Source organism: Cetorhinus maximus, chromosome 10 (genome assembly GCF_964194155.1).
Source record: "Cetorhinus maximus chromosome 10, sCetMax3.hap1.1, whole genome shotgun sequence".
Taxonomy (NCBI): Eukaryota; Metazoa; Chordata; class Chondrichthyes; order Lamniformes; family Cetorhinidae; genus Cetorhinus; species Cetorhinus maximus.
Window position 1 is genome coordinate 97,002,583 of NC_135888.1, and position 26,160 is coordinate 97,028,742.

At 41.8% G+C, this 26,160-nt stretch overlaps 1 protein-coding gene across 12 annotated transcripts in view; it reads left to right on the forward strand.

The window, feature by feature from the left end:
• Positions 1–9,618: 9,618 nt before the first annotated feature.
• Positions 9,619–26,160, forward strand: part of ankhd1 (ankyrin repeat and KH domain containing 1) — a 199,595-nt gene continuing 183,053 nt past the window's right edge. For 7 of the 12 annotated variants that reach the window (XM_078550820.1, XM_078550822.1, XM_078550821.1 and 4 more), the window contains exon 1: positions 9,630–9,962. In XM_078550820.1, coding sequence (XP_078406946.1) covers positions 9,777–9,962 — 186 coding nt within the window. In that variant the 5' untranslated portion in view covers positions 9,630–9,776. Of the gene's footprint in view, positions 9,963–26,160 lie in introns of all 12 variants that reach the window. The other 5 variants (XM_078550823.1, XM_078550826.1, XM_078550827.1 and 2 more) reach the window with 1 other exon arrangement.

A 26,160-nucleotide genomic window follows, 5' to 3' on the forward strand; every position in this document is an offset into this window, starting at 1 on the left:
CACTGAAAATCAGGGTAAGCAGAAACCAAGCAGTAAGCCAGAACCTCAAAAATAGGTGTTATATTGATCCCACTACCACATTGTTTTTATAATGTAAACAGGGTGGGATGGGCATGAAATTGTCTCCAATAATTTTATAAGACTTGAATTTTTCAGACACAGTTATAACTGTGAGATTATTTAAAAAGGCAACAACAATGCTTAAAACAATTGTTTCAAGGAGATTTAATTTCCTCTGGTACATCGCTTAGTACAACCTTAGATATTTGTATAAAATTGCTTTGTGCACTACTTTAACCATTTGTTAACACATGCTTTTAGTACTGAATGCCACACAAATAATATATTTACATGAACAACTGCACCAAAAGGAATTAAACTCCAAGGTGGCATGAGCCTGGATTATGCGTTCAACTCTTTGGAATAGGGTTTGAACCTATGTCTCTCTAAATCAGAGGACAGAATGCCACCGTGGAGCCATGGTGATGATTATTAACTTCTTGGGTGCAGTTTTCCATTGTGTTTGTATTCATTCTGTAAATTGAAAATGCTAAAATTACATCAAGATGTTAAATAAAAAGTTAGGTTAATGTTTAGGGTGTAATCTTTGACAGATCTGTCTGTTTCCAGCATTTTCTGTTTTAATATCAGAATTCCAGTATTTGTGGTCTTTTATTTTCCCACCTGTATTATGGACTGTATAGAAAGTGCCTGAATCAGTCTAAATTAACTACTGTGCTCAATCTGAATCATTGAATGATGGAAAATTACAGCACAGAAGGAGGCCTGTGTTGGCTTTTTGAAAGATCAGTCATGCTTAGTCCTACATCCCTACTTTTTCCTCTGTGATACTGTAAGTTCCTGCGAACATACAAACAAGGAGCTGTAGGCCATTCAGCCCCTCAATGCTCCGCCATTTAATAAGATCATGGCTGATCTGATAGTAACCTGAAATCTGCATCCCACCTACTGCCAATAACCTATCACCCTCTTGCTTACCAAGAATCTACGCACCTCTGCCTTAAAAATATTCAAAGACTCTGCTTCCACCGCCTTTTCAGGGAGAGTTCCAAAGACTCGCAACCCCTTCCTTGTCCTCAAATACCTACTCAGCAATGTTCAGCTTGGATTCTGTCAAGATCACATAGCTGCAGGTCTCATTACAGCCTTGGACCAAACATGGACATAAGAGCTGATTTCCACAGGTGAGGTAAGGATGACTGTCCTTGATATCAAGGCAGCATTTGAACAAGTGCGGCATCAGGGAGCCTTAGTAAAAGTGAAGTCAATGGGATTAAGCAGGAAAGCTGTCCACTGGCTGGTGCTAAATTTAGCACAAAGGAAGATAGTTGTGGTAGTTGGATGACAATCATCTCAATCCCAGGATATCACTACAAAAGTCCTCAGGGCATTGTCCTAGGACCAGTCATCTTCAGCTGCTTCGTTGCTGATCTGCCCTCTATCATAAGGTCAGAAGTTGGGTTGCTCATTGATGAATGTATAGTGTTCAGTTCCATTCACATCTGTTCAGATAATAAAATAGTCCATGCCCACATGTGAAAAAGACCAGGAAAATATTCCAGCTTGGGCTAAGTAGCAAGTAACATTAGTGTCATACAAGTTTTAGGTGTTAACCACCTCAAAGAAGAGTCTAACCATCCCCCCTTGACATTCAATGGCATTAGCATCGTTGAATCCCCAACCGTCAACATCCTGGGAGTTACCATTAATAAAGAAGGAAAGAAAGACATGCATTTATAAAATGTTTTTCATGACCACTGGATGTCTCAATGTCTTTGCAGCCAAATATGTACTTTTTGAAGTGTAGTCACGGTTGTAAAGTAGGAAATGTGGCAGCCAATTTGCACACAGAAAATTCCCCAAACAGCAATGTGATAATAACCAGACAATCTATTCTTGGGATGCTAATTGAGGGCTAAATATCCATCCTCACAGGTGGAAAGGACAAACATTTGGTGAACCTAGGCCTAGCATACCTCTTGTGACTGATAAAATAACTATGTTGAATGAAGTTTGAGTCAGGTCAATTGTCTGTCCTGTTGGTTAGAATAGGGTGTGTAGCATGGCTGGAGAGGTGTAATTGCAATGGAGAAAATAGCTTTAAAATGCTGTAAACAGGAGAAAAGCAAGATTATCATATTAACAACACTCTAAACAATAGGTACTGTAATGCTTTACTGAAATTTCCAACAGTGTTTATCCACAGAGTTGGCTATTGGTTGGTAAACTGCGATAGAAGAAAAGATGTCCAAGCATGAAAGGCCATCAGATGAGACAATAATTTGGCATGCTGTGTGCAGCAAAACTGTTTAAAGTGTGTCTGCTTAAAAAGGTTAAATTACAAAGATTGTTTACAATTTTTGTGAATGTTTATTGAGGTATTTCAATAAAATTGCAGTGCATCAAAAAGAACTGCACAGGGCCAACTCACTACAGAAAAAATCAATAGCCAATGTAGAAACAGAACAAAGTAGGATCAACATGAATGGTTGTACTAACAATGAGTGTACAATAGCAGAGTCAATTGCAGCAGCATTCAGAATTTAATGTTAATCCTAGGACTGCAAGCATTTTAGGATCATCATGGTGGTTATAAAGGTCAGTCCTGTACTCCCTGGGTTAAAATGCAAAAGTGTCCAAATATATCTGGTTTCTATGTGAACAGTGCACTGGGTAAACATGTGCCTTGTGTGATATTAAGCCATTCAAACCAGAAACTATCATATTCAGTCTGTGCAGAGTTAGTTGATCTCAGCTAAACTTGCAATCAGGATGTTAGAATTGGTATTGGTGATTGAGGTGGAAGATTAAAGAAAACAGCCAGAGTTTGCACTCCTGATCAGTGTTGTCTCTCCTTTATGCTTGCATGAGTGGATATTGAGGAAAAATAGGATCAGGCTCAGGTGGTACACCCTCCATATTTAAACGGACTGCAAATACTCTTTGTTCCAGCTTCTTTGGGGAGGCTTGATGAAACTGTCTGCCAGCAACAGTCAGCAGTTTCAGCAGATAAAAATATCAGGAGAAAATATCTGATTTCACTACATTTCATATCCAGGAAACAACAAATTAAACATCCTCTTGACAACTTGTGAATTCCAGAGTATTACAACTGAAGCTGCTTAGGAATGAAATGATCACCAATCACAGTGGAATCAGTCAGTTTGTATGATTACTTGTTTCTTATATAAACTGTATGTTTTATGATAATCTCTCCAGAGAAATTATATTAGTGTAATCAGTTATGGACCATAAATGAAAAATAAACAACACTTTTATGTTGAGTTAAATGAGGGTTTGTTCCGACCTTCTGCAGTCACATTTAGCTCTTAGCGGAATAAATTGATGAGAGAAAAATACTTCATGTATAAGCTCTTTAAGGTACTATTACCATAGAATTTTTGGAGTGCAGAAAATAGCAACCCTATGACAGTAATATGATACATTTTGAGGTACAAAACAACTCTTTAATTCTGTAGATAGATTCTACTGTACAAAAAGGTCTCCACATATAGTAAAGCCAATGACATAATGCTCTCCTTGTGCCAACCAAATAAAGTATGTACAAGAGGTTCTCAGACCTCACAATATCAGAACCAGCTCAAAGTGCTCTTAGGAAACTAATTATTTTGAAGTCCAGTGTCTGTTTTTGCATTTTGCACACAACAAGAATTTACATTTCTTTAAAGGCCAGAAAATCTGAGGTGTTGTTAAGTGGGCAGGCTGACTTCCACAGCAGATTCTACAATTTGGCTTTCCATTAAGTGTAACTCTACACTGGGAGCAGAAGCTAAAATTTTTAGGGTTCATGTACATAGACATCATATGTTATTTGCTTAACTCTTTATTAGAAATTTCAACATTTAATTATGTTTTATCAAGCTTACTATCAGGATTAGTTTGAGCAACTCAAAGACAGAAATAGTCTTAATTGGCTGACCAATCAAACAGTGTTTTTGGCTCAAGGATGTGAACCATCAGTGAGCACTGTCTAAGTAGGTGAAATTCTATTTTCTTGCTCCACCTTTCCTATATAAAAAATCTCATGATATCACATCAACAATAAAACTTGGAAGAATTTTTTTCCTAGGTCTCACAAAGTCCATACACCATACACTTCATAGCTATCAAATAAAATCAGACACCCAGACTCAGTAAGGACAAAGGGAAATCCTGAGTGCTGAGATAAAATATTTCTCCTAACAAATCTTCATTTTCTCCCTTGAAAAAATAAATGTCTTCTAATTCTGCCCTCGGATCTCTCCAAGGCTATTACAGCCACAGCCAGATGCACAAATACTATTGAATCGTATACCCTTATTTTTTTTCCCCTCTCTTTAGGTCCAAACTCAATTGCTACACAATACCACTGTGTCACTCTTGTGCTGGAGATAAAGATGCTTTGTTGTGCTGCTCTCTTACACTTTGATGGTATAACTTGCTACACACAGCATTCAGTACAAGGCTATGTGTTTGTAACATGATCCACGTTCTAGTTATTTTTGAACCAACCATTAATCGACCATTAATATTGCACCATAATATGACAGAGATATATCATATTGGAACAACTTCCAGATGAACTACAAAACTTTAGCAAAAGAGCCTCTAAATCCTTTCCATGCCTTTGGAACATAAGAATACATAGAGAAGTTAGAACAGGGAAACAAATTATTTGGTCCAATTAATCTCTGTGTTGATCTACCACATAAGCTTCTAGTCATATTTGCCCACTTGGTCCCATATCCCTTCACCTTTTTCATTCATCAATCTTTTAAATCTAATTTTGGATAGTGAGAGTTTCTGCCTCAACCACTAAACCTGGTAGTGAATCATAAGGTGGTATTTAATGGAGGTGACAGGGGTCTCACCTGCCAGCTTCTTTTAGGGAAGGCCCACCAAATTAAGTGCCATTCAGGACTCGACAGGCCAGAGGCGGACTTTCCCTGGGATCAAGCTCCCCGGGGCGGAAGTCCTGCCTACCAGCAGCTCTACTGAACAGCTGTGCCACTGAGGCGGCAGTGGCTTCCTCTCTCCCTCTCACAGTCCCTCGAAATGAGGAGGGCACTAGCCATGGAGCCTGTGGCAACAGCTTGCCCGTGGAGTCTTTTAACATGGGGAGGCTGTTGTGCTGCAGCTACCACATGGTTCTGACTGACCAGGAGACTCCCCCACTCTTAGCCTCTGCTATAGGTGTATTGGAAGGATTTACAGGTTGATAATCAACCTGTTTGGCCATGTTATGAACGGACCTTCTGTGGCCATCAGGTCCTAGGGTGGGACTCGGACCTGGGGCTTCTGGTTGAGAGGTAGGAATGCTACCCACGACACCACAATACCTCCTATGGAGATGGTGGCTGCTGCTGGTACAACACTCACCCGAGTTCTAGGATCGTGGATGGATGCAGGCCATAGGTGAGTGGTGATGCGAGAGGGGTTGCAGGGTGGGGTTATGCAGGTTAGGGAAGTTGGCAGCAAGGGCAGGGGGGTGGCTCTCAGCAGGCCCCTCCTTTCCCAATGCTGGGTCTGTCAATCAGGCATTGAGTGCCTATGCACGAGGGACACCCCCTGACCCTGGGAGCCAGCAAGCACCCCTGCACAGGTTTGCTTCTCATACTCCCTGCATGGCGAACCACCCCAGCAGTGGTGGGATGAGGCCCTTAAGTGGGCGTTAATTGTCACTAAGGGCTTTAATTGGTGGTGGAATAGGAAGGTCCTCCACGGGCTGGCCCATTCACCATGAACTTAATTGGCAGGGTCCCCACCCAACAACTGCCTGATTAAATGCCCTCCCTGCCTCGAAACTCTCCAAGTGGAAGGACATTAAATTTTAGTTGGCTGTGGAAAAGGACAAGGTGCAATCCAGAATAAAAATAACTAATTGTTGAAGGGTCAATTTCAGTGGGGTGAGAACAGATCTGGCCCAGGAATCAAAGCTTGGTGAGCAAAACTGTAACAAAAAAATTGGCTGTCTTGAAAGAGGAGTTGGTCCAGGAAAAGGGTGTGCATGACAGATGTCAGCGTTGATGATACAAGTGAGGAACAGCTGAATATAGGAAGTTCAGGGGAAAAGTGAAAAAAGGAAATAAGAGAAACAAAGAGAGAGTATGAGAATAGACTGGCAGCTAACATAAAAGGGAATCAAGAAGTTTTCTATAGGCATATGCATATAAAAGGGTAATAATGGAGGAGTTGGTCGATCAGAGACCGAAAGGGGGATTTTGGCATGGGGGGAGAGGACATGGCTGTGGTACTAAATGACTACTTTGCATTTGTCTATACCAAGGAAGAAGATGCTGCCAAAGTCATAGTGAAAGAGGAGGCAGTTGAGACACTGGATGGGCTAAAAATTGATGAAGAGGAGGTACTAGACAGACTGGCTGTACATCAAATTGAAAAATCACGAGGTTCAGATTAGATGTATCCTAGGATACTGAGAGAAGGGTGGAAATAGCAGAGGTGCTGGCCATAATCTGCCAATCCTCCTTAGATGCAAGAGTGGTGACAGAGGACTGGAGAATTGCAAATATTACACCCTTTTTTAAAAAAGGGTGTAAGGGTAAGTCCAGCAACTACAGGCCAGTCAGTTTAACCGCAGTGGCAGGAAAGCCTATACAAATGATAATCTGGGACAAAATTAACAACCACTTGGACAAATATGGATTAGTGAAGGAAAGCTGACACAGATTTGTTAAGTACAAATCATGTTTAACTCACTTGCTTGAGTTTATGGATGTAAGAGGGTACATGGACTTCCAAAAAGGCACATAACAGGCTTGTTGGCAAAGTTAAAGTCCATGGAATAAAAGGGACAGTGGCAACATGGATAGGAAACAAGAGTAGTGGTAAACAGTTATATCAGACTGTATTTACAGGTATATAGTGGGATTTCCCCAGGGGTCAGTATTAGGACCACCTCGTTTCTTGATCTATATAATTGACCTTGACTTGGGTGTGCAGGGCACAATTTAGATCTTATGAAATTTGGAAGTATTGTGAGCTGTGAGGAGGGTAGTGTTAGGCTTTAAGAGGACATGGATAGGCTGATGGAATGGGTGAACAAGTGGCAGATGAAATTTAATAGAAAGAAGTGTGAAGTAATACATCTTGGAATGAAGAACAAGGAGAGGCAATATGAAATAAAAGTTACAATTCTAAAGGGGAAGTTGGCGGAAGAAACAGAGAGACTTTGGTGTATGCACAAATCATTGAAAGTGGCAGGGCAAGTTGAGAAAGCATGTAACAAGGCATATGGGGCCCCGGGCTTTATAAATAGAGGTATAGAGTGCAAAAACAAGGAGGTTGTGATGAACCTTTATGAAATATTGTTTTAGCCTCAACTGGAGTATTGTGTCCAATTCTGGGCACCAAACTTTGGAAGGATGTGAAGGCATTAGAGTGTGGAAAAGATATATGAGGTTGGTTATGGAGATGAGGGACTTAAGTAACCTGGACAGATTGGAAAACTGTGGCTGTTCTCCTTAGAGAAGATAAGATTGAGAGGAGATATGATGGAGGTGTTCAAAATCATGAGGGGTCTAGACAGGGTAGATGGGGAGAAACAGTTCCCATTGGCGAAAGGGTTGAGAGCTAGAGAACACTGATTTAAGGAGAATGGCAAAAGGACCAAAGGCTACATGAGGAAAAACTTAACAGTGAGTGGCTAGGATGTGGAATACACTGTTTGAGAGTGTGGTGGAGGAAGATTCAAATATGACTTTCAAAAGGAATTGGATAATTATTTGAATAGAATAAGAATGCAGGGCTACAGGGAAATGCCAGGGGAGGTAGACTATTTGAGTTGCTCTTGTAGCTAACTGGCATGGACAAAATGGGTTGAATAGCCTCCTTCTATTCCATGAATTCCATATCCTCACAACGTTGTGCGTAAATAAGCCTTTCTTCCCATCTGTTTGAAATTTCTTATATTTAATCCTGTGTCTATGATTTCCACCCCCCCCATTCTTGAACCCTAATACTGGAAAGTCTACTTCTTTTCACCCTATGTGATATTCTTATTATTTTAAACACATCTATTATATTGTCCTTTAATTTACATTGTTCTATTAAAAACGATCCATTTTTTCAAGTCTTCCACCATATTTGTTTTTCCTCCTGCCAAACAGCATCCTAATGGATCTGTACTGGATCCACTTTAAAGCTGCAAAATCTTACCTATAACATGGTGCCCAATGCTGCAGACAGTAATTTGACTGATGTCTTATTATGGTTTCTTTTAGGTTCGTCATTACCTCTTTACTTTTACATTTGACGCCCTGAGACAAAACGTAGTATTCCATTAGCTGTTTTTACTGTCTTATCAAACTAAAGTTAATTTAAATCCCACTAAGACAAGCCTCTCCTTATTGCTGTAACCTGCCCCAGTCCTACAGCCCTCTGAGAACTTTTCATTCCTCCAATTCTAGCCTCTTGTGCATTCCCAATTTTCTTTGCAATTCCCTATGGATGCTATGCCTTCAGCTGTGTCAGCCCTAAACTCCAGAATTATTTTCCTAAACTGCTAATCACCCGACCTCTAGCTCCTCCTTTAAGACACTCCCTAAAATCTGCCTCATTGACCAAGCTTTTGGTCATTTGTCCTAATATTTGTTTATAGTTTTTTTTCTGATAAGACTCCTGTGCACCCTGTGAAATTTAACTATGTTCAAGACACTATCTAGAGGCAGTTGCTTTCCTAAATGTTCTCTGAACCTATACACTCAAATTCTTTTGCTTTTCCACAGCATCAAGCTTGCTTCTATTTGGATAAGCCTAAGGCCCTAGCAACGTGACAGCAGCATAACTTTCATAGTGTTTGCATTTGATAAAAGCACTGAAGTGCTGGATCTTTACAGCTTTAAAAACTTAAAGACTGACTTTCCAATTATGGGCTGGTCACCTGCAAATCAACATTAACAGAATTTATCACTGGCTGTATGTGACAGATGTAAAAGAGAAAAGGTAGATAAATCAACGTAAAGATGCATTTAAACTATGACTTCCTGTGGCGCATTTCGGAGCAGCTTTGAAGAATGTAAAATCACCTAGACTTCCCCCATGGGGCGGGATGCGCTATTGCGCAATCATGGAATAGTTTTTATAGAAAAATGAGCGTGGTTTCCTTCAAATCTGGACTTGATGTGTGGACACAACTGCTGCTCATAGCAGCAATAGGCTCTCAGAGGGGCAAACATAACTGGTAAAACTAAAAACTGATTAAATTAAAATCCTAACGTGCAGAGAGATATTATTTATGAGCTTGTTATGAAGTGGACAGGTAGAGACTCAGCTGTGTAAATGAATCTTTGTCCCACACACAAGGCGTGCGCCACCACCTCCCCCCCCCCCAAAATCCGGGTCTTTCTCTAGGAGACATCACCGTCCAACCTAACCTGATCCGAGCCCGCTAGCCGTTTGATTGACAGCCGCAGCAGCCAATGGCCAGTCGGTCCTGACGCCGTTACGCCGCGCAATGGAACGTCAGTCGCACATTCTGGCCAATCAGCATCGAGCGGTTGGGGAGGGGCGGGGGCCGGATGTGCACCTATCAAGTTAGTCGGAGCAAGCGCACAGAAGTTAATGGTTCGGGTGGACTAATATTGGCGGGGCCTAGTCTGTCTGTGAGGCGCGGGGGCTTTCGCTGTTCGTCGCCCAAGTCAAACTTTACATCGGGAAGATTAAAAGACGCTGAAATCCCCACAGCTTCTAGTCAGACTCGGAGGCGCCCGACACGGTAAGGATAGAGGGCCAAGAATATGCAGAATGAAGTGATAGCGGAGAACCGAGCGCTGGACACGATGACAGACGGCTTTGAAGACGAAATAGATTCTGTGACCGCTGCCGTCAGCACTAAAGTTCGCATTTTAGAGCCGACACCCGGGGATCGCCTGGATTTCAAACTGGCTGTGCTTTCCGGCAGCGAAGAGGATGAGGTTTCTGAGGTAAAGTGACCCTCACTTCACCATCGCCACTCACAGAGCTGCTCTTTTAGTCAATCATTTTAAGGTGTTAATACGCGGCCCCCTCCCCTCCTCTTCTCCCCTCCCCCGCAATCACCCCCTCCTCCTTCGAATAGGAGGCCTGAGAGCTGTAATGTCGGTGGCGGTGCGCACAGATCCGGGTCTAAATTTGTAATACGAAGCCGAGGCTCGGGCGGCGGAGCCGGCAGAAACGGTAGGCCGGAGATTTTTGGGGGGGGGGGGGAGGGGAATGGAGGAGGAGGGGGGGGGGGAGAGAAAGGGGAGCCGGAGAGTCGAGTGCGCACGCGCGGTGGCCGCTTTGCATCACAGGAAGTGTAGTTTCGACGATTGACTGGGAGTTTGAAGGGACTCGGAGGAGAAGCTAGACCCGGACTACAACTCCCAGTGAGCCGCACGGCCCTCTCGCTGCTTGGTTTTTTTTGGAATCCAGAAACTAGTTCTGGCCTGAATTGTCCTGAAGCCACTAACCCTTTTGAATCACTATATATAGGTTAATATAGGTTGAGCCATCAAGGGCCGCCCGTACCAGATATTTCCCATAATATGACCGCATCGAATAAGATGCGATCAGCTGCCCAATATATTAACTCAGTAATTTTTTCAGCCCCATTTTCTGTAAATGTGTTTTTCTTACGTACATTTAACTACGAACGAAGTTGGAAGACACCATATTATCCCCATTTACCCTAGGAAGCGTCTAACATAAGGGAAATGGGCATAGTAGGTCTTTAGTTCCTAAATGCTGTCTCCGTTCGCACAAATCTAGTCTTTCGGGCCTTGTCACATGATGTAACCTCCGAGACGAAATATGGTTCTAGTTTATATCTCAATTACAGTTCCAGATTGATTTTGATGCGTTACCAGATGAGCCTGACATGCCTGGTTTCACTGGAGAAGAGATGGTATTTGGTGTGTTGATGTGTGACAAGTAGAATGTCTGTTTCATATGAGGGAACGGATAATGCCAGTTCTATTTTACAGGTTTCTTTTTTTTGTTTGGCAGGGGAAAATTTAACAGCATTTAAGATTTTGGTGCAAATATGTTACCTTTAGGCAGCATAGTAGTAATGTTCTTAGCCTGCAAAAACCCACCTATTTAGATTCAGTTACAGCGATGAACAAAATATTTTCAGAATGGATACATGAAAATTAGAGCAAAAAGAAATGTCACAGTTGTCTTTTAACTTCAGCTCTGGAAATTTGCTTCTTTATTTTTTATGATCAACAGATTTGGGTATCATAAGACTGTAAGACGTAGGAGCAGAAGTAGGCCATTCATGATAGCATAAAGAAGCAGAAAAGTTAAAACTAACTTGAAGAATTTTGGTTAAAAAATACACAGGTACAAAATTGAGCTAATTGGCCTGGTCATATTTCTTGTGTTCTTGGTTGAATTGTGTTGCAACTGAGTTGTAGGAAAGAAGAGGGGTCATAAAATTTATTATTCTCGATTGACATCAAATTGTATATGACAATTAGATAACTAAATAATTTGTGTAGAAAATGATCTGTTACTAGGGATTACAATGAAGTTTGGTAATAAAATTTGATCAGCGTTTTGCTGTCTGAACATTTTGATTATTCAGTCTCATGGAAATAAATATGATTATCATAATCAGGTAATAGATAATTTAGTTATTTTTGGATTTCTTTTAAATAAACATTGTTTACATTTTGAAGATACCAACTAGTTGGATTTCCTGAGCAGCTGACGGCCCCCTGTTTCTTGTCCAATTGGCTGTTTATTATATGCGAGCTGAAGATAATGAATGTTGGCACATAATTGAGCCCTGTCCTGTCATAGCAAGACATAATTCCTCCCTTAGCCTCTGCACCTAGTGATTCCTCATTCTTAAAGTCATAATACTCTTGCAACTGTTGATTAGTTCAATCACTCCCTCACTTTCACCTCTTTATCCTTCTGCCCCAAGTTAAACTTTCACATGTTCTCACCCTGCTTTTCTATGATATTGCCCTATCTTCACTCCTTCAAGACCAAGGTGTGCAGATTGAGTGTACCTGCTGCACAGCTACTTTAGCCATCCTCAGATGTGACTACCACATCAAATGCAATCAGATTTCACTTTTCTCTGCCAAAGTCTATCAGCTCCTTTCTCTTGCCACCTCACCCTTGAACAATAAGTGCTAATAGAAATTTTTGGCACTAAAATTGAGATAATTTGTTCAGCTGTCTCTTTTGCTGCAGCACTCCTCCCTCTCCCCACCCTGCCCACCAAACCAAGCCATGCCAAACTTTTCCTTCTCATCCTGAACTTGCACATTGACCCCAATCCCACTGAACTATTGACCAACCATGCAGCCTGCCTTTGTGACCCCATGTTTCATTCTCGCTGCTATTAGTTTCTTTCTCGCATACTATCTCTGTTCCTTTTCACAGTGGCCTTTTCATCACATGTTTTTGAAAGAAAACAACCTTGGCCAATCTGCCTTTCCAAACTACTTCCCCTCCAACTTCCTTTCCTCTCCAAAGTTCTTGAATGTATTGTGGCATCCAAGTTTCAAAACCATGTTACCTGCATCTTTGTGTTTGAATCTCATCAGTCAGTTTTCTGTCCCCATGCAGCATTTAAACAGCTCTGACCAAAGTAAAAAATGGCACATTGAGGTTGCAGTGAACATAATCCCAGCTTCAACTTTTTTAATAGCCTTTAAAATGGTTGATCACGCCATCCTGCTTCATGACCTCCTTATTCAGCTCAGTGCAGCTACCTTTATTGGCCCCACTCACCTATCCAATCGTAGCTAGAGCAGCTCTAGAAATGAGTATAATCCACCCTGTTGCCTCCAGAATTCCCATTGATCTACGCTTGGCCCCTCCTCTACCTCATTTATATCCGGCTTCTTGGTTACCATTTGGGGAGAGAGATTTAGGTCCCAAATTTGTTGACTTTACTCAGATCATCTACTCCATCACTTCTCCTGACCCTTCCACTGTTTCTATGTTGTGAGAATTGTCCACTATCCAGTTTTTGCTTATTTGCAATTTGCTTCAGTTAAATGTTGGGAAGACCAAATCTATTATCATTGTCCCCTGCCACAACTCTGTACCCTTGGTACTGATTCTGAACCCCACCACCTCCAATTTCTGACTAGGATATTTGTATCCTTGGTGTCTGATTCGACTCTGAGCTGGGTTCTCAATTCCATTATTGTCTCCATCAAAGACTGTTTGCTTCTACCTGCATGACATAGTCCATGTGTCCTTGTCAGAGCTCCCTCCTGCTTAAGACCTCACCTATACTGTTATTACCTCCAGACATGACTGTTCCAGTTCTGTGCTGGCCTTCCTCCCATCATCCATGCTCTGTAAACTTCAGTTCTTTGATTCTGCATCAAGGACCACTTGCCCTTCTTGACTTTTTGTTCTTGCTGGTCTGTGTTGGCTTCCAGACTCCAATGCCTTAAATGTTAGGATGGGAATTTTATATTTCAGATCTCTTCATGGTGTTACCCCCTTATCTCTGCAACCCTCTGGACTTGAAGTCCCAATAGAACTTGCTATTCCTCTGCCTCTGGACACTTGTGCATTCCCTCCCAACCAAAAAAAAAAACCCTTTTGCCCTAACTTCATTTGCAGTACTGCAAATCTCCTGGGAGGAGTTTGGAGAAGGAGGGTGGCGGGTGCAGAATCAATACCAAGGATACAGAGTTGTGGCAGGGAACAAACATCATAATTTTGGTCTTCCCAACATTTAACTGAAATAAATTGCAGATGACCAAAAACTGGATAGTGGACAAATTCTCGCAACATAACAGTGGAAGGGTCGAGAGAAGTGATGGAATGGATGATCTGAGTAAAGTTGGTGCATGTGGAACCTGGCGCGCATGCGCGCGCTCGTTTTTTCTTTCTCCCTTCCCAAATGGTAACCAGGAGCAGGATATAAATGAGGAAGAGGAGGGTCCAAGGCTAGATAATTGGGAATGATCTTTCTAAGCCTCATGCATTGAATTTACCTCCCTGAATGCTTCCATGTCTTTCTCCTGTAAGCTCTACCTCTTTGAAGAAACCTTTGATCCCCTCACTTAATATCTCCTTTTACTCGGTGTCCATTTTCTTTCTGTTTAATCCCTCTGTGAAGTGCCTTGGGACTTTTTGTTTCCTTTAAATGTGCAATGTGAATGTAAGTTGTTGTTTGCATAGGGCACTTTCCAGCAGAAGAACTGGATAGCTATCAGCAGCAGATACATTGACCAACTGCTGCCCTAGATAAGATCAGCAAACTGAATAGATCTGGAACCATCTGGGCTTGCATCTTGGTATCAATGGCCTATTAAGCCAATTAGGGAGCTTATTTGGAGAAATCTTCATTTTTTACTTCTATTTGTAAATCTCCAATTCAGCTGGTGTTTGGTGGGGTGATAGCAGTCAGGATTTAGCACACTTGCTCTGCAGCTGAGTGTTCTGTAGTCAGTCCTATGGAGACTACTCCTGGTCTTTAAAATATTTGTGGTCTTTATGATAGGACGGGCTTTTGAGTGACTGGCAAGGAAAGTTTCTATTCCATGGAATCAACAACCCTTCAGTTAGACCAAGTACATGAAGGTTGGCTAGAACAGTACAGTACTTTATTAAAGCTACACCTTTTGGTATTTTGAGAGTTTTTGCTACACTGTGGACGCCTGAGAGATTTTGGGGGTGAAATCACAGTATCCAATGTTGAGACAGTCTCAGTGCCACAATGCATTTATCAAGACAACTGATTTTCATCTCCATAAAATTGCATGTCCCTATCCTTAACTTATCCCTGCTGTATTATCCCTGGCTTTTTTCCTGTATTGGCTCCTTGTTCCTCAGCATGTTGGTTTCAAAATCTTTGCCTGCAAATTTCTATGTGCAAATTCATCTGTGTAATCCATTCCAAATTCTGGTCTGAACTCTGCTTTTGCAATTCTGGACCGGTGTGGTCACTGCATCATTGGTGACAACCTTCAGCTATCATGTCCTGAACTCGAGATCCATGTCATCTTATGTTCTTAATCTCAATTTGCTGTCCATTCTTACCTTCCATTCTTGTAGTGCCAAGTACTCTGCCTTTGTTCAAATCTGTCCTATCGTGCCCCCTCATTTATGGCCATGCCTGCAATTGACTAGGCCTACACTTTGGAACTCCCTCCTAAAGTGTTTGTAGAGTCACATCTTCCTTTTAAAAAAGATAACAGGAATTCCTTAGTTAAAATGTTGCTCCTTATGTGCAGTAGAGTTTTCCAACTCAGCATAGTTCTATCTCCTGATGATGTAATAGAGTGCCATCTCTCCAAGTTTGTTGATGACACAAATTGTAATTTCATGTTCCTGTCTACAAAATAAAAATCATTGATTGATAGATTAAATGAGTAGGTAAAATAGTGGAGATGGATTCCATTTCTGCCTGAAAAAGACAAGTTTTTTTAAATGATCCAAAGAGATTTATGAATCTATGTACACAGATAACTAAAACCTAGTAGCCAGGTCCAATAAATAATCCAAAAGCTAGTGGAATTTTTAGTTTTAGAGGGGTGGAAAATAAAGGGGAGGAAGTTTTGCTGCAGTTGTACAAAGCCTTGGTTGAATCACATCTGGAGTATTGTGTGCAATTCTGGGCATTGCAACTTAGGAAGACTATATTGGGCTTGAAAGGAGTGCAGTGTAGAATCACCAGAATATTACCAGGGCTCCAAGGGTTAGATGATGAACAGCGATGACAAGATTGACTTAGATTATATTTCTTTGGTTAGAGAAGGTTAAGGGGTGATTTGATTGAGATTTTTAGGATTTTGAAAGGAATTGATGGGTTAAGAGGTCAATTACCAGGGGCATAGATTTAAGATGATTGCTAGAAGGATTAGAGGGGACACGAGGAAAAACTTTTTCACTTAGAGGGTAGTGTGTGTCTGGAACTCACTGCTTAAATTGAAGGTTGAGGCTGAAATGCTCAACTCATTTAAAAGGTACCTGGATCTGCACCTGAAGTGCTGTAACCTGCAAGGCCACAGACCTGGTGCTGGGAAGTGGGATTAACATGGGCGGTTAGTTTCATTTTTTCCTCCTTTTTTTGGCCGGCGCAGGCACGATGGGCTGAATGGCCTCTTTCTGTGCTGTAACTTTTCTGTGGTTCTAAACACTTCTTGCTGGTGTGGGGAATCTAGGATAAGGGCATATAACCTTAAAATCTGAAGCAGGTCATGCAGATGTTAAATTAGGAAACACTCCTTCACAGAGTGGTAGAAGTGTGGCATGGGGTCTCATTTTTAAAAAAGAAAAGCAAATATTAACTCAATTAATTTTAAATCTGATATTGATAGATTATAAAGAGATATGAAGCCCAGGCGGGTGATGGAGTTAAGATACGGAGGAGCCATGGTCTTATTGAATGGCAGAACATGTTTGAGGAGTTCAGTGTTCCTGTGCATAGTGGGTAAATGTTAGTGCTAATCCATCAAGACTGGAAGGTCCCTGCTTTGATTTTTGACTGGTGCTACTTTAGCTGATCTCAGCAGGGAGAAACATTTTGATTAGCACTATTATCAGCAATGCATCTAAGCTTGTGAGGTGTAAAATTAGCCAAGATTTCAGTAGTTCCTGTTGAAAAGTGAACAACTGAAAAGAGGATTGGCCTTGGTTGCAAGGCTCTGCATTTTGAAATAATCTGCCAATATTCTTTAGATTTGAAATTAAGTACTATTGGATAAGGTACTTGTGGGTTACTAGAACCTGTGAAATGATACCCCAGCAAGAGTCAAGCAGCCTGATGAAGGGGAGACAAATACAAACATTTATTTGAAGTATGAGCAGGAGCATTTTCAGGCCAGATGGGTACTTCATCAAAATCTTAAACGTACATATAATTTCATTTCGCAATCAGTCATTTAGTCTGGGTCATTTAGTTTCCTTCTGACAATGCTGAAATCTGCTACCTCATTCTCTGTTCCTGCTCTGCTATACAAAATCTGGGACTGAACAGAGGATAACCTACCATTTCTCTAACTGGCCTATCTGAACATTATGTACTTTGCTCACCTTCGAGCAAACTTGTGCAGGCTTGATGAGTAAATACACTGCTGCAGTCAGCCATGGAACCACCCCGGAGGTTCCTGGTTCGACCTTCAGGTTTTTTTCGCCAAGTTACCTGACCTCAGTCAGATAGGTGTTGGAAATGTTGCAATTGACCAGTCCACTGGGCAACACGAGGTGGGGGGGAGCAAAAATCAAGGTTTCCTACCTTGAATGAGCCCAATAGTAATTAATGCCTTCAGGAGAGATTCAAAGGTAGAAAAACAGTCTTGATTTAATTTCCTGTTCTTTGAAATTAAGCTAAATGCGGGTGGTATTTAAATTGAGATGGTTTAACTTGGGCTGCAGCAATACTAAATAGTCATTGCAAGCCTGTGTCTGAATATATTCTTTCCTTTGTTTAGATAAGCCAAATAAGACAGCATTGAGAGAAGTCCAAGTACGAATGCTGAACAAGACTGTCATGTCTGATATTGTATTTATATTACAGCCCTGATTTCAATGTTGCCCATATGTGTCCACAGTATGTTGAGTATCATGTAGAGCTTTTTTTAACCCCATGCACTGATGGAGGCAAAACAGCGGCAGTATAAATAAGCTGCAATATGTTACTGCTTTTCTGACTGCAGGTGGAATGAGTTCTCAGTTTAGTGGCCAGAACACTTGAAATCACAGTTGTGATCTTTAAATTGCTTGTGAATCTTAATGTAAAATGATTGGTACAAGAAATGATTCTCCTTATAAACCAGCTGCAGCCTGTGAGAGCTCATGGAGAGTATTGCAATTCCATGCAGCCACATTTGCAGCATGTGTTTGTATCTCAGAGCGTTAGCTCCCAGTGTTGAGTCCTAGATGTAGACGTTGCAGAGCATCAGGGAGAATGAGAGTTACCTGTACATTTTGCATGAGGAGGGAGTCACGCCCCTTGGACTGGGGAGTGGTGTGGATCTGGTTTGTGGTCGTGGACAGGAGAGTGTGACTGGGAATCATGTAGTAAGAGGACCCCGATGCAGTGCTGGAGGAGCCTCAATTTCTTCAGTTACCAGGATTTGGCTGCCTGTGTGGATGAGGTCAAAGTTTGTGGGGTGGTTGAACAAACTAACCATGGCACTGTGGTAGAGGAGGCTACCAAGTTTGTTGGGGGGGGGGGGTGCAAAGGAATGTAGTACTAATTACCTTATCCATATGGCAATTTGCACAGGGTCAAACAGATAAGTGCTGAATGTGTGCCTCAGAGTGGCTTGGAAAATCAGGGTTTTGGTGCATGGGGCAATGGCACCAGAACTGGGGGAAGATAGAGCCATTCTGTTGAAATGAGCTCCACTTAAATTGTGCTGAAACCAGTGTCCTGGCATATAGAATAACTAGGGCTGTAGATAGACCTTTGAATTAAAAAGTCAGGGTGGGTGTGGTGTTCAGGTAAGGGGAGATTTGGAAATTTACAGCAAAAATGCAAGACCCGAGAGCAGGGTAGCAATTTGAGTAAAGATGAGCAGATGTAACAGGAAGGGACAGAGTTTAACGAGTAGTGCATCAGTGAATAAGGTCAAGTCAGCAAAAAAAAAAGTTGAAATCCAAGGTACTTTATCTAGATGCATGAATTATTTGTAATAAGATTGATGAATAAAGGAACAAATAGAGATAAGTAGGTGTGATCTGATGGCCATTTCAGAGACTGGGTTGCATAGTCACTAAGGTTGGGAATTAAATATTTCAAGGAATTTTGGCACTTGGAAAGATAAGCAAACTAGAAAAGGAGTGGCGTGGAAACCCTGATAATTTTTTTTTATTGATTCATGGGATGTGGATGTTGCTGGATAGGCCAGCATTTACTGCCCATTCCTAACTGCCCCTGAGAAGGTGATGACCTGCCTTCTTGAACTGCTGCAGTCCATGTGGTGTAGGTATACCCACAGTGCTGTTAGGGAGAGAGTTCCAGGATTTTGACCCAACGACTGTGAAGGAGTGGCGATATATTTCCAAGTCAGGATGGCGAGTGGCTTGGGGGGGAACTTGCAGGTGGTGATGCTCCCATGTGTCAGCAGCCCTTGTCCTTCCAGATGGTAGTGGTTGTGTGTTTGGGAGGCACTGTCTAAGGAGCTTGGTGAGTTCCTGCAGTGCATCTTGTAGATTGTCCGCACTGCTGGCGTTATGCATCAGTGGTGGAGGGAACGACTGTTCGTGGATGAGGCGCCAATCAAGTGGGCTGCTTTGTCCTGGATGGTGTTGAGCTTCTTGAGTGTTGTTGGAGCTGCACTCATCCAGGCAAGTAGGGAGTATTCCATTACAATCCTGATTTGTGCCCTGTTGATGGTGGACAGGCTTTGGGGAGTCAGGAGGTGAGTTACTCGCTGCAGGATTCCAAGCCTCTGCCCTTCTCTTGTAGCTACAGTATTCATATGGCTAGCCCAGTTCTGTTTCTGGTCAATGGTAACCCCAGGATGTTGATAGCAGAGGATTCAGCGATAGCAATGCCATTGAATGTCAATGGGTGATGGTTAGATTCTTTCTTGTTGGAGATGGTCATTGCCTGGCACTTGTGTGGCGCGAATGTAACTTGCCACTTGTCAGCCCAAGTCTGGATATTGTCCAGGTCTTGCTGCATTTGGACGTGAACTGCTTCAGTATCTGAGGAGTTGCGGATGGTGCTAAACATTGTACAATTATCAGTGAACACCCCCACTTCTGACATTATGAAGGAAGGAAGGTCATTGATGAAGCAGCTGAAGGTGGCTGGGCCTAGGTAGTGATGAAATAAGGCACTGTGATACAGGAGCCAGTCAAGTGGGTGGAGCAAAAACAAACATAATCGTAGGACAGGACAGTATAGTGAGGGGGACATGTGCTCAGGGCTGGAGTGGAACTTCTTGTGGGAGGGCAAGGATCCAGTTATCATGGTCTGTGTAGGCACCAGTGACATAAGTGGAGCTAAGAGGGAGGTTCTGCATAGAGAGTTTGAGGAGCACTAACTTGAAGAGCAGAACCTTAAAGTTAATAATCTCCTAGGTTATTACCTGAGCCATGTGCAAGTCAGCTTAGGGCAGATAAGATTAGAGAGATGAATGCATGTCTCAAAGATTGACGAGGGAGAAGTGGGTTCTGGTTTGTGGGGCACTGGCACCAGCATTGGGGAAAGTGGGATCTGTACCGTTGGGTGGTTGACACCTGAACCGTGCTGGGATTGGTGTTCTAGTGAGCTGCATAATTAGGGAAGTAGAGAGCATTTTAAACTAATTAGTGGGGGCACGGGGCCAAATTTGGCAAGATGTGATAAACCACAGAGTAGAGAAGGCAAGAAAGCAAGGTATTAATATGGGAAGTGATAAACAGAACATGACAGGAAGGGATAGAGAATACAAATCTAACAGTAAGACAGCAGTCAAGGCTAGGGTTACAAAAATAATAAAAGGACAAAACTAAAGGCTCATTATCTGTACGTAGCATTGAAACAAAACAGATGAACTGAGCGCAAATAGAAATAAGTATGACCTGGTAGCCATTACAGAGACATGGCTGCAGGATGACATAGATTGAGACCTGAATATTGAAGGGTGTTTGATTTTTAGGAGGGACAGTAGGCTAGGAAAAGGTGGCGGGGTGGCTCTGCTAATTAATGATGGTATTAGCGCAATAGAGAGGGATCACCTAAGTTTAGAAAACCAGGATGTAGAAGCAGTGTGCGTTGAGATGAGAAACTCCTGTGGGAGTAGTGTACAGGCCCCCTAATTTTAACAACATGGTAGGACAGCGTATAAAGGAAGAGATAATGGGAGCTTGTCAGAAAGGTATGGTAACAATCATGGGGGATTTTAATCTACACACAGACTGGAAAAATCAGATGGGCAAAGGTAGCCTAGATGAGTTCCTAGAATATTTTCCAGATAGTTTATCAGAACAACATGTTCTGGAGCCAACCAGAGAGCAGGCTATACTAGACCTGGTATTGTGCAATGAGATAGGATTAATTGGTAACCTCATAGTGAAGGCACCCCTGGGTAGCAGCGAATCCCTGGATTTGGGGAAGGCACTATTGGAAAATAGAAAATAAACAGGAAAGGATTAGGTAAATGGAGTGTTGGCCCTCTAGAGTGTGCAAATGGAGGCTTCATCGTCGATAATAAGGAAATGGTGGATGAAATGAACAAATATTTTGCTTTTTTCTTCACGATCGAGGGTATAAAAACATTCCAGTAATAGCTATAAATTAGGTGGAGGGGAGAGAGGAACTTGGTGAAATTATAATCACTAGGGAAGCAGTAATGAGCAAATTGATGGAACTGTGGGTTGCCAAGGCTCTGGACCCAGATGGACTTCATCCTAGGGTCTTAAAAAGGTGGCTAATGAGGTAGTAGATGTGTTGGTGTTAATTTTCCAAAATTTCTTAGATTCTGGAAAGGTTCCATCAGACTGGAAAGTAGCAAATACAACCCCTCTATTCAAGAAGGGAGGGAGGCAGAAAACAGGAAACTATAGGCCAGTTAGCTTGACATCTGTTGTGGTGAAGGCGTTGAGTCAATCATTAAAGAGGTTATATAGCTGGGCACTTCGAAAAACACAAGGTAATTGAGAAGATGGTTTTGTGGAAGGGAAATCATGTTTAACCAATTTTAGAGTTCTTTGAAGGACTAACATGTATTGTGGATAAAGGGGAGCCTGTAGATGTAGTGTACTTAGAAGGCATTTGATAAGGTACCACATCAAAGGTTATTGTGGAAAATAAACACTCATGGTGTAGGGGGTAACATATTAGCCTGGATAGAGGATTGGCTGGCTGGCAGAAAACCAGAGTATGCATAAATATGTCTTCTGTCTGATTGGTAGGTTGTGACTAGTAGGGTCCTGCAAGTGTCTGTGCTGGGGCCTCAACATTTTACAATTTATATCAATGACCTAGATGGGAGTGAAGGCGTGGTAGCTAAATTTGAAGATAAAACAAAGATAGGTAGGAAAGTATGTTGTGAAGAAGACACAACTTTGTAGACAAGTATAGATAAATTGAGTGAGTTGGCAAAAATCTGGCAGATGGAGTATAATTTGGGAAATGTGAAGTTGTTCACTTTGGCAGGAAGAATAAAAAAGCAGAGTATTAAATGGAGAACGACTGCAGAGTTCAGAGGTGCAGAAAGACCTAGGTGTTTTCCTGTTTGGGTCACAAAAAGTTGGTATGCAGGTACAGCTTTGTAGAGCTCTGAGATTCAGAGGGACCTGGGTGTCCTAGTGCATGAATCACAAAAGGCTAATATGCAGGTATAGCAGGTAATTAGGAAAGCTAATAGAATGCCATTGTTTATTGCGGGGGGAATTGAATATAAAAGTGGGGAGGCTATGCTTCAGTTGTGCAGGACACTGGTGAGACCACATCTGGGGTACTGTGTACAGTATGAGTCACCTTATTTAAGGAAGGATGTAAATGCATTAGAAGCAGCTCAGAAGGTTTACTAAACAAATACCAGGGATGGGTGGGTTGTCTTAAGAGGAAAAGCTGGACAGGCTGGACTTGTATTTACAGGATTTTCGAACATTAAGAGGCGACTTGATTGAAACATATAAGATCTGGCTGGGGGGGCGGTGGGGGGTCTTGACAGGGTAGATGTGGAGAGGATGTTTCCTCTTGTGGGAGAATTTAAGCTAGGGGTCACTGTTTAAAAATAAGGGGTCACCCATTTAAGACAGAGATAAGAAATTTTTCCTGAGGGTGGTGAGTCTTTGGAATTCGCTTCCTGAAAAGACAGTGGAAACATGAGAGCATTTGTTTTAAAAGCAGAGGTAGATTCTTGATAAACAAGGTGAAGGGTTATCGTGGGTAGGCGGGAGGTTAGTCAGATCAGCCATGATCTTATTGAATAGCCGAGCAGACGAGAAGGAATCTCGTTCATTAAAGTGATAAAGATCTTAGCTTGGAATATCAGGAAGTAGAATCGATATGGGTATAGGTGGAAAATAATAAGGGGCAAAAAACATTGAGGGTAGTTTACAGGCCCTGTGAAAGTAGCTATACCATTGGACGGATTATCAATGAAGAAATGAGAGGAGCTTGTAACAACAGCAATGCAGTAATCTTGGGGGAATTTAATCTTCCCATACACATTGGCAAAAGTGGTCTAGAAGATAAGTTCATGAAATGCATCTGAGACGGACAGTTTCTGAGAACAATACATTGTGGAACCGAACAGGAAAGAGGCTATATTTGATTTCCCTTATGTAATGAGACAGGGTTAATTAATCTCATTGTGACCCTCTGGGAAGAGTGATCATAATAGAATTTCACTGAATTGGAGAGTGACTCTGAAACTATTTTAAGTAAAACCAATTACATAGGTATGTGGTGTGAGTTGATTAAGATAGATTGGGGCATTAGATTAAAAGGTATGACATAAGATAATTAATAAACATTTAAACATGTGTTTCATATGTAATGAATTTGCATTCTATTTATTAATAATTCCACTGGAAAAAAATATATTCCTGGGCCACTAATGAGGTTACAGATAGTACTAGACTCTTTAAAAAAAAGAGGCTTATAATGTGGCATAGAAAAGTAGTGTGTCTGATTTGCGAGTGTTTTAGATACTAGCAGAGAATGACCAAAAAATTTGCTAAATGGAGAAAATAGAATGAGAATAAACTAGCACGAAGTGTTAAAACAGATTGTAAGAGCCTTTGAGATTGTAAAAAGGAAGACAGCAGCCAAAGTATGTGTGGATCCCTTAAGGGTTGAGGCAGGAAAGAATATAAAGGGGAATAAGGAAATAACAGAAACATTAAGCAAATATTTTGTATTTTTCTTCACAATAGAAGACAAAAACCATAGAAATATTGGGGAACCAAGGCTTTGATGAGAGTGATGAACTTAATATAATATTATTAAAGAGAAAGTACTGGAGAAATGAATGGGACTAAAAGCTGACAAATCCCCTGGATTTGATGGTCTACATCCTAGGTGTCTGGAAGAGGTGGCTATAAAGTGGATCCACTGGTTGTGATCTTCCAAAACTCCCTGGGTTCTGAAACAGTATCAGTGGATTGGAAGCTAGCAAATGTAACACTGCTATTTGAGAAAGAAGGGACAGAGGCAACAAGGAACTAGAGACCTTTGAGTCTGACATCACTTATTGGAAAAAATACAGAAATCCTAAATGAAGGATGTGATAAGTGGGCATTTAGAAAATCAGATGATTGGTCAGAATCAACATGGTCTTACGAAAGGGAAATTGAGTTTGAAAAATTTGTGTTTTGAGGATGTAACTAGCAAGGCAGATAAAGGGAAATCGGTGGATTTTTAAAACATTCAATAAGTTGCCACATGAAAGGCTGTTACATTAGTTAAAGGTTCATGGGATTAGGGATACTATAGCACAGATAAGAGGGTTGGTTAAAGAACAGGAAACAGTAGGAATAAACAGGTCATTTTCAGGTTGATAGGCTGTCACTGTTGGGGAGCTGCAAGGATTAGTGCTGGGGCTGTAGCTATTTACAATCTATTTTCATGATCCGTTGTTGCCAGCATTCTTCCATCTACGCGAGATGATAGACAAGCAGCAAATCAAATCCATTGTGGACATGGTACCTTAGTATGCTGCACTTTTGCTGATGGCTGAAGAAATCAATCGGAGAGGCAGGTTCTGCTGCATGTGCATATATGAAATGGTTATCATGGTCTTTGTGGGAGTTTGTTTTTGGTGTTGGCACCTGTTGCCTTGCCATTGATTGGCATGGTGACACCAGGTCAGCTAGTGATTCCCAGGTGCGATAATTGATGTTTAGGGCCTTGAAGTCATGTTTTCAAACATCCTTGAAGGGGAACTTTGGGTGCCCTACTGGTGTTTGGACTCCAGGTACCTCGCCATAGAGAAGTCCTTGGGTATGCGTCCATCTTCCATCACTGCAGACGTGCCCGAGGCAGCAGAGTCACCTCTGATTGAGTGCCAGCATGCTTGGGAGATTTGGCTTTGAGGGGACTGTCACATTCCTGATCCATGAGATGTCCAATATGTGCCTCAAACTGAGATGACTGTTGAGCTTCCTTTTTTAATAGCTGTAAGTCGTCTGTGTTTCACAGCCATAAACAAGATGCTAAGGACATGGGTCTCATAAGCCAACATCTTGGTCTTAAGAGTCGGAGTGATGTTACTCCACGCACTTTTCATGAGCCAGCCAAAGCTTTCCCTACGCATGTATTAAGTTCTGCATCAAGAGACAGATTGTCACTTCGGACGCAGCGAAATATTATTTAGAGCGATCAACTCTGGAGATGTGGAACCCTGCCCCCTGACCACAGTTTTCTTTACGCTCATGGCTGGAGAGTTTAGAGCTGGGCTCTGAGTCTCAGAATAAGGGTTGGTCAATTTCAGCCCAAGATAAGGGTCTTCAAACAGAGGGTTGTGAATCTTTGGAACCCTCAACCCTAGAGGAATGTAGATGCTCAGTGGTTGTGTTCAAGGCTAAGATGGATTTAGGTTATTGGTGCTCAGGGAATTAAGGGATTTGGAGATTGGGTGGGAAAATAAAGTTGATCTGGAAGATCAACCATGACCTTATTCAATGGTGGAGCTGGCTGGAAGAACCATATGGCCTGTTCCTATTTCTCCTGTTCCTATAAATTGTATGGATTTCTGCACTCCAAGCCCAACTGCAGTTTCATGGCCATTTGCCTGGTATTGAATTTTTGCTGACAACAACAGCTTACAGAGGTGCCAGGAGTCTGCACTAATTGTTACCAACATTCAGTTGTGTGTAGCAATATTTTTCTGGCACATGTAGATGCTGAGAGTTAGAATTGGGATCAACTCTTTTAACCCCACGATCAAGTAGTTAGTTTAGTACCTACATATTTCCACTTATGGAGAGTAACTATTTGGATAAAGTTCCGCACAGTTTCTGGCATTGTCAGAAGTGTGAAATTTCACTTGAGAGGTGCAGAGAAAAGTGGAGGGTGGGCATATTGTTATGATGAAATGTAATGGTTCCTATGGATCTATTTCCGATTACTGTTGTTGCTGCTAGGAGACACACTTTCTGACTTAGATTTGAGTGTACAAGGCACAGTTTCAAGGTTTGCAGAGGGCACAAGTCTTGGAAGTGTTGTGAACTGTGAGGAAGATAAGTGATAGACTTCAAGAGGACATAGACTGGTGGAATGGGAAGGCA